Source organism: Herpailurus yagouaroundi, unplaced genomic scaffold, assembly GCF_014898765.1.
Source record: "Herpailurus yagouaroundi ecotype Mexico unplaced genomic scaffold, PumYag 159, whole genome shotgun sequence".
Classification (NCBI taxonomy): Eukaryota; Metazoa; Chordata; class Mammalia; order Carnivora; family Felidae; genus Herpailurus; species Herpailurus yagouaroundi.
The window spans coordinates 75,489,117-75,502,429 of record NW_024412400.1 but is presented as its reverse complement, the minus strand read 5'-3'; the positions used below and the strand labels follow the sequence as shown (position 1 = coordinate 75,502,429).

Here is a 13,313-nt window from a genome sequence, read left to right as displayed (position 1 = left end):
GGGCTTGAACCCACAAACCTGAGATCATGACCTGAGCTGAAACCAAGAGTCGGATGCTTAACCAACTGAGCCACCCAGGATCTTCTCTGGTTGGTTCTTATTGATATTTTCTATCTCTTTGTTAAGTATATCAGTGAGATCCTCCACTCTTTTCTCAAGTACAGTTAGTATTTTTATGACCATTACTTTGAATTTCTTATTAGGCATATTATTTATCTCTGTTTCATTTAACTCTTTTGATGTGGTTTTGTCCTGTTCTTTCATTTGGGACATAATCCTATCTCTTTATTTTATCTAACTCCCTGGGTGTGTTTCTATGTGTTAGGAAAGTCAGCTAAGTTTCTTGCTTCTGAAGTAGTAGCCTTATGAAGAGGTCCTGTGAGAGCCCCTGAGAGGGTGGTTGGTGGGTGGGGCTGTCAAACCAGATATCTGCCCCCAGTCCCATCTGCTGGGACTGTAGTCACACTAATATGTGTAGTTATCTTCCCCTCTCCCCAGGGCAGGAGTCATTTTGGTGTGGCACTGGTCCCTGCTAGGGGCTGCTTGCAGGATGTGTCATGGCAGGAGCCATTTTGGAGGGATGTCTGTGGAGTGAGGTAGGTTGGATTAGGTGGATCTGCAGGAGAATGCAGGAGTGGCATGTCTGGTATTAGCAAGCTATGGAGGAGTATTTGAGCTGGTTCCCAAAGGTGTCTGGCTATCTTGGCTGGGGTAGGGGTTGGGGAGATGGCGCCCACCAGGTCTTTTGTTCTAGGAAAAGTCACCTATAGATCCTTCCCCCTCCAGTGCAGGGAAATTACTAAATAAATCTCCTTCCCATATACCCCAGTTGCTTTTCTGTACGGTATCTCAGCTGGGTTGTTGGTTTGATGGTTCTTTAAAGGGTAGAGACTCTGTTTCCTTTTGCCCTCTGTCTCTCCCGGAGCCAAGCCTGCTAATTTTTAAAGTACCTGGAATTAACCCTTACTGATTGTACAAAGTCACAAAGTTAAGCCCCATTGTTTTTCAAAGCCAAATATTATAGGACTTTTCTTCCCAGTTCAGGTCCCCTATGCTTGGGGTGCCTGGTATGGGGTCTGGTCCTCTCTCTTCTCCATGCTTATGGTGTTGCTGCTGATTGTGGTTGACTTCCCTGGGAAATTTGGTTCCCAGTTGCATCTCTGCCCCTCCTACCTCCTTCTATGTGGCCTCCTCTCTATTAACTGTGGAAAGTCCATTCTGACAGTCTTTGGGTTTTCTGTGCTAGGTACACTGATGTGGCTGTTATCTAGGTGTGTCTGTGGGACAAGGTGAGCTTAGAATCTTCCTACTCCACCATTTTTTCAGAAGTTCTCTTGCCCATTTTTTTAAAAAAAAATTCTTTCCAGGATTTTATTTAAATTCAACTTAATTAACATATAGTGTAGTATTTGTTTCAAAAGTAGAATTTAGTGATTCATCACTTACATATAACACCGAGTGCTCATCACAAGTGCCCTCCTTACTGCCAATCACTCATTTAGTCCATTCTCTCAACCCACCTCCCCTCCAGCAACCATCAGTTTGTTCTCTATAGTTAGGAGTCTCTTATGGTTTTCCTCTTTCTCTGTTTTTTTATTTTTATTTTATTTTATTTTATTTTATTTTATTGTTTTGTTTTGTTTTGTTTTGTTTTATTTACATCCAAGTTAGTTAGCATGTAGTGCAATAATGATTTCAAGAGGAGAATCCAGGGGCGCCTGAGTGGTTCAGTTGGTTGAGGTCCGGACTTTAGTTCAGGTCATGGTCTCATGGTTCATGAATTTGAGCCTTGCGTTGGGCTCCTTGCTGACAGCTCAGAGCGTGGAGCCTGCTTTGGAATCTGCATCTCCCTCTCTCTCTGCCCTTCCCCAGCTCACACTCTGTCTCTCTCTCAAAAATAAAAAAAATTTAAAAAAAGAGTAGAATCTAGTGATTCATCCCCTATGTATAACACCCAGTGCTCATTCCATCAAGTGTCTTCCTTAATGCCCCTTACCCATTTAGCCCATCCCCCCACCCACAACCCCTCCAACAACTCTCAGTTTGTTCTCTACATTTAAGAGTCTCCTCTGTTTTGTCTCCCTTCCTGCTTTTATATTATTTTTGCTTTCCTTCCCTTATGTTCATCTGTTTTGTACCTTAAATTTCACATCTGAGTGAAGTGGTTAACTCCCCTGGGAAGTTTGGTTCCCAGTTGCATCTCTGCCCCTCCTAGCTCCTTCTGTGTGGCCTCCTCTCTATTAACTGTGGAAAGTCTATTCTGACAGTCTTTGGGTTTTCTGTGTCAGGTACACTGATGTTATTACCTAGGTGTGTCTGTGGGATGAGGTGAGCTCAGAATCTTCCTACTCCACCATTTTGTCAGAAGTCCTCTTGCCCATTTTTTAAAAACTTTTCTTTCCAGGATTTGTGAAGTAATGTGATATTTGTCTTTCTCTGACTGACTAATTTTACTTAGCATAATACCCTCTAGTTCCACCCAAGTTGTTGCAAGTGGCAAGATTTCATTCTTTATTATTGCAAGTAATACTCCATTGTGTGTGGGTATATATATATATATATGTATATACACACACATACATATACCACATCTTCCTTATCCATTAATCTGTTCATGGACATTTGGGCTCTTTCCATACTTTGGAGATTGTCAATAGCAGTGCTATAAACATTGGGGTGCATGTGTCCCTTCAAAATAGCACACCTGTATCCCTTGGGTAAATACCTAGTAGTGCAATTGCTGGGTCATAGGGTAGTACTAGTTTTAATTTTTTAAGGAACCTCCATACTGTTTTCCAAAGTGGCTGCACCAGTTTGCATTCCCACCAGCAGTGCAAGAGAGATCTTCTCTCTCTGCATCCTTGCTAACATCTGTTGTTGCCTGAGTTGTTAATGTTAGCCATTTTGACAAGTGTTAAGTGGTATCTCATTGGGGTTTTGATTTGTATTTCCCTGATAATGAGTGACGTTGAGCATCATTTCATGTGTCTGTTGGCCATCTGGATGTCTTCTTTGGAAAAGTGTCTATTCATGTCTTTTGCCCAATTCTTCACTGGATTATTTGCTTTTTGGGTGTTGAGTTTGATAATATCTTCATAGATTTTGGATACTAACCCTTTATCTGATATGTCATCTGCAAATATCTTCTTCCATTCCGTTGGTTGCCTTTTAGTTTTGCTGATTGTTCCCTTCACTGTGCAGAAGCTTTTTATTTTGATGAGGTTCCAATAGTTCATGTTTGCTTTTGTTTCCCTTGCCTCTGGAGACGTGTTGAGTAAGAAGTTGCGATGGCTGAGGTCAAAGAGGTTTTTTGCCTGCTTTCTCCTCGAGGATTTTGATGGCTTCCTGTCTTACATTGAGGTCTTTCATTCATTTTGAGTTTATTTTTGTGTCTGGTGTAAGAAAGTGGTCCAGGTTCATTTTTCTGCATGTTGCTGTCCAGTTTTCCCAGCACCACTTGCTGAAGAGACTGTCTTTATTCCATTGGCTATTCTTTCCTGCTTTGTCAAAGACTAGTTGGCCATACGTTTGTGGGTCCATTTCTGGGTTCTCTATTCTGTTCCGTTGATCCGAGTGTCTGTTTTTGTGCCAGTACCATACTGTCTTGATGATTACAGCTTTGTAATACATCTTGAAGTCCAGGATTGTGATACTTCCAGCTTTGTTTTTCTTTTTCAGGATTTCTTTGACTATTCAGGGTCTGTACAAATTTCAGGACTGTTTGTTCTAGCTCGGTGAAGAATGCTGGTGTTATTTTGATAGGGATTGCATTGAATATGTAGATTGCTTTGGATAGTATCGATTTTAAACAATTTTAACATTTTAACAATATTTGTTCTTCCAATCCATGAGCATGGGGTATTTTCCCATTTTTTTGTTTCTTCTTTGATTTCTTTCATAAGCTTTCTACAGTTTTCAGTGTATAGATTTTTCACCTCTTTGGTTAGGTTTATTCCTAGGTATTTTATGGTTTTTGGGACAATTGTAAATGGGATCAGTTTCTTGATTTCTCTTTCTATTGCTTCGTTATTGGTGTATAGAAATGCAATTGATTTCTGTGCATTGATTTTATATCCTGCAACTTTGCTGAATTCATGGATCAGTTCTAGCAGTTTTTTGGTGGAATCTTTCGGGTTTTCCATATACAGTATCATGTCATCTGCAGAGAGTGAAAGTTTGACCTCCTCCTTGTCGATTTGGATGCATTTTATTCCTTAGTGTTGTCTGACTGCTGAGGCTAGGACTTACAATAGTATGGTGAATAGTAATTCTCTTGCCCATTTTTAATTGTATTTTTTATTGTTGAGTTTCAAGAGTTCTTTATATTTTGTAGATAAGAATGCATTGTCAGATACGTGATTTGCAAATATTTTCTCCTAGTTTGTGGGTTGTCTTTTTCATTCTCCTGACAGTGTCTTTTGCAGAGCAAATGCTTTTAATTTGGATGAAGTCCAGTTTATCAATTTTTCTTTTATATGTTATGTTTTTGGTGTTGTATCTCAGGACTCTTTACCTAACCCAAAAAATTTCTCCTGATTTTTCTCTTATGTTTTCTTCTCCAAGTTTTATGTTTTACATTTAGATCTCTGATGCTTTTTGAGTTAATTTTTTGTATGAGATGTGAACTAAGGTTCCTTTTTTTTTTTTTTTTTTTTTTTTTTATATATATAGTTTTTTTATCTTTATTTTTTTTTTTTTTTTTTTTGTATATGGACATCTAGTTGTCTTAGCACTATTTGTTGAAAATGGAATTATTTCTCCCTGGAATTGACTTTGCACCTCTGTCAAAAGTCAGGTTAGTGTTTCCCAAAGTTCAGAGATGATTGGGGGTGGGGTGTGACTTTAAAGGATAGCACAAGGGAGACTTTTGTAATGATAAAATGGTTATGTATCTTGATTGTGCTGGTGGTTATGCAAATCTACAGATGTGAGACAATGATATAGAGCTAAACATACACATTACACCAATATCAATATGGTTTTGTACTATAATTATGTAAGATGCAGCCCTAGAGGGGAGAGACTGAGTGAAAGGTACATGAGACCTCTCTGTACTGTCTGCAAATTCCTGTGAACCCATAATTATTTAATTATCTCATAATTACTATAACTACTATAATTACTTCAAAATAAAGAGTTAAAAAATCACCTGACCATATTTGTTTGAGTCTAGTTCAGAATTCTCTAGTCTATCCCACTGATCTATTTGGCTGCCCTTTGCCATTAACACATTCTTTTTTTTTTTTTTTTTTTATTTTTAAAAAAAAATTTTTTTTTCAACGTTTATTTATTTTTGGGACAGAGAGAGACAGAGCATGAACGGGGGAGGGGCAGAGAGAGAGGGAGACACAGAATCGGAAACAGGCTCCAGGCTCTGAGCCATCAGCCCAGAGCCCGACGCGGGGCTCGAACTCCCGGACCGCGAAATCGTGACCTGGCTGAAGTCGGACGCTTAACCGACTGCGCCACCCAGACACCCCACCATTAACACATTCTTTATTACTGCAGTTTGTAAGTCTTGAAACTTTATTCATTTTCAAAATGGTTTTATCACTTATCAAAATGGTATTTTGCACTTCTATATAGATTTTAGAATTAGCTTGTCAATTTCTACAGCAAGTCTGCTATAATTTTGATTGGGATTGCTTTCAATTTGCAGATCAATATTTAGCAGTACTGAATCCTCTAATATCTTTCTTTCATTTCTAATTTTCACTTTTAGCTGTCAGTTTAAAATTTCTCTTGGTCCTCTGTAGCTAAAGGTGACATGGCAGAGTCCTAGCAAGCATGGAACACATGCCTCCCTCTCCTGTTCAGTTATGTGGAACAGAAAATGTGCAGCCTAGCAGGATCTGTTAAAACTCCAGGCTATGTGGCAAAGTTATTTCTGCCTAATACAATGTTCCATATTGGTATTAAAAAAAAATCCAAGTATTACCATAGCAGTTGTCTCAAGAAGCAAAATATATTGGCAATTTCTTGTTTTGTGTCCTATAATTTCTAATTTTAGAAACATATTTTTGCAACTCCTAAAAGTGGTTTACAAGTTTTAGGAGGGAAAGGCATAGATGGATTTAGGTTACCCCCCCCCAACTTTTTCTCATTTTATAAATGTAATTTTTAAAATTCCCAAGCTCCTGGGTGCTTGGCTGGCTCTGTTGGTGGAGCATGCAACTCTTGATATTGGGGTTGTGGATTTGGGCCACACATTGGGCGTAGAGCTTACTTTAAAAAAACATAAAAAAAAAAATAAAATAAATAAATAAATAAATAAATAAATAAATAAATAGGTAAAATTCCCAAACTCATTTTCAGAAGAAAAGGAGAAAGGCAGGGTAACAGTGATATGTAGTAACCAAATCCTACTAAACATGAGTGCCTTGAGGCAGGGCCTGTTGTGCTGTGTTCTCCTTCAGAGCCTGGCAGTTATTAGAAGTTCAATACATATTTGTTGAATGAGTAAATCACTTTTATTTTCACCTATAGGCTTTGGGCCCTAACATATTTTTTTTTAGTTCTGAAGTGGATTTAGCATTTGACTAATACTATATAATAATAGAAGAAACACTATATCCTTTTTTAAAAGATTTTATTTTTAAGTAATCTCTACACCCAACATGGGGCTCAAACTCACAATCCAGAGATCAAGAGTCACATGCTCCATCAACGGAGCCAGCCAGGTGCCCCTGGAAACCTATATTCTTATGTTCTCTGACCAAGTTTTCAAAATATTAAACAAGGAGTGAAGAAATAGAAGGTCATTAAGTTAAAAGCTTAAAGGGGGACATATTTTAGAAATAGGAGTGAGGAGTCCTTGTTTCTCTTTAGGAGTGAGCAGGGGGTCCCTGAAACAGAGAACCAGGATGATGTTCTGGTCAGAGCCACTGTAGTGGAGTAAAAAAGGACAACTTGGAATGAGTCAGCTTCCTCTAGGTGTGTGGGCATTTGTTCATCAGCATGGGTTTGTTCATCAGCCACATTGTTAATTTATAAAAACCCACTCCCTATTACATCCAAATCTCCACCATACTGGATACATTGGGGGCACATTAACATTCTTCACAGGAGGCATCAGTGTAGTAAATCTTTTTAATGCATACTTCTCAATAGGTCCTGTATTCTAATTTTATTTTGATATTCACCAGCCTACCCCTTATTGGGCTTCTCATTGCAGAATTTTAGGTCTCAATACGGCACTTGATTTTGTGGCTGAAGAGTAGGCTTTAGCTTGGGAACTTTCGACAAAACTTCACCTAGAGTAAGACCCGACTTCTAAGTAGCTTAAAACTGAGTCCCCTGAACCAAGTCACCATTTTGTCACAGATTGTACAACCCTTTGGTATTCCTCACCTAAAGGGGATTAAATATAAAGGGGCTATAAAATGTTTCTCTGCTGCTACTAGGAATTTATACAAAGGATGCAGGAGTGCTAATTCATGGGGGCACATGTAACCCAATGTTTATAGCCCCGCTATCAACAATAGCCAAAGTATGGAAAAAGCCCAAATGTCCATCAACTGACGAATGGATAAAGAAGACATGGTTTATAAATACAATGGAGTATTACTCAGCAATCAAAAAGAATGAAATCTTGCCATTTGCAACAATGTGGATGGAACTGGAGAGTATTATGCTAAGTGAAATAAGGCAGTCAGAGAAAGACAGATACCATATGTTTTCACTCAAATGTAGAATTTGAGAAACTTAAAAGAAGACCATGAAGGAAGGGAACGGAAAAAAATAGTTACAGAGAGGAGGCAATTAATAAGAGACTCTTAACTATAGAGAACAAACTGAGGGTTGATGGGGGGAGGCGGTGGGGAAGGGAAAATGGGTGATGGGCATTGAGAAGGGCACTCATTGGGATGAGCCCTGGGTGTTGTATGTAAGTGGTGAATCACGAGAATCTACTCCCAAAGCCAGGAGCACACTGTATATACTGTATGTTAGCTAACTTGAGAGTAAATTATATTTAAAAACATGTTTGTCTGCTATTTGTATTAACTCTTTGTGTGTTAAATTCCTGGTCAGGCAAAGTTCAAGTACTGTTTAAATAACAACAGAATCTAGATGAGCTACTGTTTAATTATTTGTGAGGAATATATTAATTTTTCCCCTATAGATCATTATGTTAAACTCTGTCTCTGACCTTCATGGCTACATTGACAAAAGCCAACTGACAGAAGACTTAGGGGGAACTTTGGAATATCGCCATAGTCAGTGGATAAATCATCGAACTGTAAGTACCAACTTATGTGCCCTTTTTATTGTTTTTCCTTATTTTTCAGTAGGCAGGGCAGTTAAAGTTGGGCAGTCATTGCCCATGACTATCTAAGATACAGAAGGTTGGTTTTTCTAAGCCACAGGTAGGGGAGAAATGGGGCGGAAGGGAAAAGGCTGGGCTTGTCCTGCTGACTACCTTCACCTCACTTCATCATCTGGCATGGGGGATTGGGGGAACTTGATTTAGAATGCACCTGGGGAGAATGCAAAATACGAGCACCATGCTAAAGCGGAGAAGTTAATTTGCTTGGTCAGGAATGGGTCTCAGACAGTGTTCCACACAACTCCCCAGATGATTCTAATGTATAGACAGATCAAAATCCACCAAGTCAGAAGGAGCTGTATTTGACTATTGTCACAATTATTTACTGTCTGACTTTGGGTCAGTTATTAAACCTCTTTCAGCTTGTTTTCTCCCCTGTTAAAATGGAACTAACAGTGGTTTTCAGCTGAGGGCGATCTGAGACTTTTTTTGTAGTCATAACTTGGGGGGAAGTGTATTACTGGCATCTAGTGGGTAGGAGCCAGGTATGCCGTGAAACCTCTTATAATGCATGAGACAGCCTCCAACAAAGAATTGTCCAGCCCAAATGTCAATAGTGCCAATGATGAGAAACCTCAGACTGCCTGAAAGTTTAACATGAGACCAAGTGATGTAATGTGTGTGAAAGCACCTGACGTAGTATTTTACTTGTCACTCTACTCACTCATAGCAAGGGTTATCATGCTAAACTAGAAGGGTCAGTCATGTCAAGAACAAAGTGGGATTGAAACTCAAATAATAAGTGTTTCTGTATAAATTCCCCTTTCCCCACTCTTCTAGCCCTAGCCCCTTGAAAAGACTGGGTTTTCTGAGCCAAGTCAGAAGCTTCCTTCACCACCCCAGTGACAACTGGCAGTGTCAGCCCACCTCTCTGTGTATCTGGTCACTTTGGAAACATGTTGCCCAATATTTAACCAATGAACACCTGAACTACATTTAATTTGGAAGGAGAATTCACTCTCCTTTAGAGTGTAAAGCTTTGTGATTTTTTTAAAGGAAATTTTAAGAACTAAACAAAAATAGATTTCTAGCAACACATTATATATGCAACATTTATTGCATTTCTAGCAACGCATTTATTTCAAAGCTACGGATTCTGATCCTTCCCTCACTTCTTTGTATGCCATGTAATTCTAAGGAAGACATGACCCTTCCCAAAACCTAAAGAACCTGGGCAAGAACCCTTTAAATTTCTCATGAGTTTTACCACAGTAACTGTGGCTCCTAGAGAATCTCAGGAATTAAAAAAAGGAATGGTGACATTCTTCACAAACATATTATTCTAAATAGGTCTAAATATAAAAGATACGGAGGGAAGCTTATGTAGAATATCACACACAAATAAGTGTGATCAGGGTCATCCTATGTAGCAATTTCATTAAACCATATGAAAAGTGGAACTGGAGTGCTTCTAGGCTTCATTTCTTCACTTCCTAGGACTTTATTACATTACTTTAGTAATCAAAAGAAGTTAGTGTCCCACCCAGCCTTACTGCCTAGCTAGCTCTCCCTTTTCCTCTGATTTCTCTACCAATTCTTTGTTTTATTATGTTCTTCATGTTTTTTTCCAAGTTGCCTCAGATCTTTTCTGATATAACAAAAGTTTGCAGCAAATAAAGAAAAAACACAAATGCCCCTTGATGTCAAAGACTAGAATACTTCTCTACGAACTTAGAGAGGTAAAGAAGACTGAACCATGAACATAGATTATTTAAAGACATAGCATGAGCAGACATGTGCACACACTTTCCCACCCCAAGCCCAGTTTGTATCCTTGGTTAGTGTGTGTGCATGTGTTAAATATATTATGGTGAACTTTAAAAAATACAGATCTTTTTTGGGGGAACAGTGTACTTTCTGGTTGTCGGATCATTGAGACTCATTAGAACTGAAAAGAACCTTAAAGATCATTTATTTCAATTACCTTATTTTATAGGTAAGGAAACTGACCTTCAAAGTAAAGAAGTGACTTATCCAAGGTTATACAGTTGAGTAGTGGTAGAGCCAAGACTAAGGCTAAGCTCTTTTTCATCACCCCATCAGTGTCAGGTCCTTTGTACCATTTCCAAGGTGATTGTTTGCTAATCAGATACCTGGAATCAAGTTAATTTGTTAACAGACTCTCCATAGGAAACGCCTGGATTTCCTCTATTTCCTGTATTTTCCTCTATTTCATCTGCAGGCCTGGCACCTGACTCTCAGGGTTGTTACTGTTATTATTATTACATTTCCAAGGTACTGTACTGTGCCCAAGTCCTTTCACATTTGCTATTCCTTTGATCCTCAAAAAACCCCTGCAAAAACAGAGCAACCATTATTCCCGTTTTTCGGATGAGGACACTAGGACTCAGAGTAATACCTGGCTTACTTAAGATCACACAGTTAGAGATCAGAATCTGAACTCTAATTCAAGTCTGAAACTCCAAAAGCCAAGATTTTTTGTTGGTTTAATTTTAAATCTAGTTTTGTGAAATCTAGTTTTTATTGCTAAGAGGTGGTGTAGCATATAGTGCTTAAGATGGCTGGCTCTGGGTTCAATTCCAGTTCTGCCACTAATTTTTTATATGACTTTGGGGAAGTTACTTAACCTGAATTCACCTTAGTTTCCTAGTCTATAGATTGTGGTGATAATAGTAACCTATTTGAGATGCATTACAAGAGGTAGTGCATATAAAGCAAAATATTTAGGGTGGGTGATGGGTATTGAGGAGGGCACCTTTTGGGATGAGCACTGGGTGTTGTATGGAAACCAATTTGACAATAAATTTCATATATTGAAAAAAAATAAAAAATAAAAAAATATTTAATATCATATTTTCTTATAAGTCCTCTGATAAATTGGATTTTTATATGTTATTCATTATAGGCTATTGGTGAATGACATTGAGAGAGTATCTTACACAGATATTAGGTTATGTAAAAGTAATAATACTTTGATGTGCTTGGAAGATTTTCATAAAAGTTAGTGGTTGTCTGAATTTCCAGGCCAAAAGAACTATGATGTTCAAGATTGCAACTGTATAAATACTTGTGCTAATAGGGGAGATTCCACCAACAACAATAGGGGAGACTCATTACAGATAAGGAAACTGACCTTCAAAGTAAAGAAGTGACTTATTCAAGGTTATACAGTTGATGGTGGGTGCCTGGTTGGCTCTGGTAGAACATACGACTTTAGATCTCAGGGTCATGAGTTCAACCCCCACACTGGGTGTAGAGCTTACCTAAAAAAAATGGTTAAAGGACAAAGACTTCAGTTTCAGACAGTAGGCGGGGGTGTGCTATGCTCCGGAAGCCTTATAGCTCCAGCCTCAGCTCTGGCCTCTGGTGCAGAAAAGGGCCACCTCATGTCTGGCACATTCTTTATGATGAGCATCTGGATTTTCAGAAATGTTCTCTGATGATATAAGATCAGAGGTAATTTTTTCCCAAGTGAAAATTAGGTTAGACCTCTTTGCTACTATCAGTTATCCATCTAGCAGCTGTTTATGGGCCACCTATTATGTGACAGGCATAGTACCATTTGCTGGGGTAACAGAGATGAATTGCGCTTGCCCTTCAAGGGCAAAGTTGTCTCAGGAGCAGAGGGAAGTGGGCATAGTAGAACCCATCTGGCTGAGTAGAATGATTTGTGGGATTCTTAAAAGCCACTTACTTTCAACTAAATCTGCTGATGATCAGCATCACTTTTTCTAGGTTAGGCTACATGTTTACTGCTAAACTGTACTGAGTAAAATGCAGATATCTCACCTGGGATATGAGGTGTGAAGTTACTCATCAGTTAGTAGGTATTCATTTAATGGCAGAGTAGTGTCCTTAGTGGAAGGTCAATTTTTATAAAGAAGTGACAGGCAGAGGTCCCCAACGCCTTATCACATGTGATAAAAGTAACTCTCTGAAAGGTCACTAGCGACTTACCTAATCACTACATCCATCTTCTCCCTTGGGGTCAAACTTGCTTCCCAAACTTAGTGACTTTAGTTGAATCCTGCCTTCTTTCCTTCCTTACTGCTCAAGCAATACTATCTTGGGCAATTCACTTGACCTGTTGGAGCTTCAGTTCCCTCTTCTATAAAATGGAGATAAAATACCTTCCATTCTGGATTGTTGAGATGATAGACAAATGTATAGCACCAAGTACAATGCATGGCCCGTTGCAGGTACTCAGGAAATGGCAGCTAGTTGTACTGTCCTTCTATTCAGAGAGCATATTGGTGAACGTTAAGCTGTCCTCATTGTTATGTCTGACCTTCCAGGCCATTGAAAACTTTGCCGTGACATTGAAGACCACTGCCCAGATGCTCCAGATGTTTGGGGCCTGCCTAGCCACAACAGAGCTGCCCAGGGGCCTGCTGTCCACTGAAGACCTCCTCATGTCCCACACAGGGCAGCGGGACAAGCTGCAGGTGAGTGGCCAGTGGCCTTGGAGAGAGCCAGGAGCAGAATTAAAAGTGCAGTCCTCTTCTTCCCCCTTTTCTGGTGACTTGGCAGCAGTTGATCATCTTAAATCTTCTAGATAGGCAGTATGTAAAGAGGAAAACCTCTTGAGACTGGTCCATGAGTGTAAAAGGATTGTAATTAAGACCTGTGAGAAGCAGCCCTGTAAAGGGAAACTCATTCCACCATGTGAGACAGGTGTGTGAACCTCCTCTCAAGTGCAGCACCTCTATGATCTGTTTGGGACAGAGCAAGATATGATGGATATGGCTGCAGTGAAGGAAGGAGGAGTGGCAATTGTCTTTTGAGGCATAAGCTTTCCTGAGCCTATTGTGAGGTTTTGGGGCAAACTAATAACTAATAACTTTGGGGCAAACTATTGCTTCACTTTCTCAGGGATGTATCTTTTTATTTGGGGAGTAATTTGAGAAAGAAGACATGGAAGGTGCTCTGAACTGGGTTTAAGGAGAAGCACCTATTAACTATTCATAAAATCATGTCAGAACCTGCTAAGAATGGAGGCTGGTAGATTCTTTCAGGTCATGCAGTA

General features: G+C 39.2%; 1 protein-coding gene across 1 annotated transcript in view; it reads left to right on the top strand.

The window, feature by feature from the left end:
- The window catches only part of MCF2L2 (MCF.2 cell line derived transforming sequence-like 2), a 271,514-nt gene that overhangs the window by 102,359 nt on the left and 155,842 nt on the right, over nucleotides 1–13,313 (top strand). Inside the window, exons 6-7 of the mRNA XM_040480870.1 lie at nucleotides 8,123–8,239; nucleotides 12,583–12,732. Of these exons, the coding sequence (XP_040336804.1) occupies nucleotides 8,123–8,239; nucleotides 12,583–12,732 (267 nt within the window). The remainder of the gene's footprint in view (nucleotides 1–8,122; nucleotides 8,240–12,582; nucleotides 12,733–13,313) is intronic.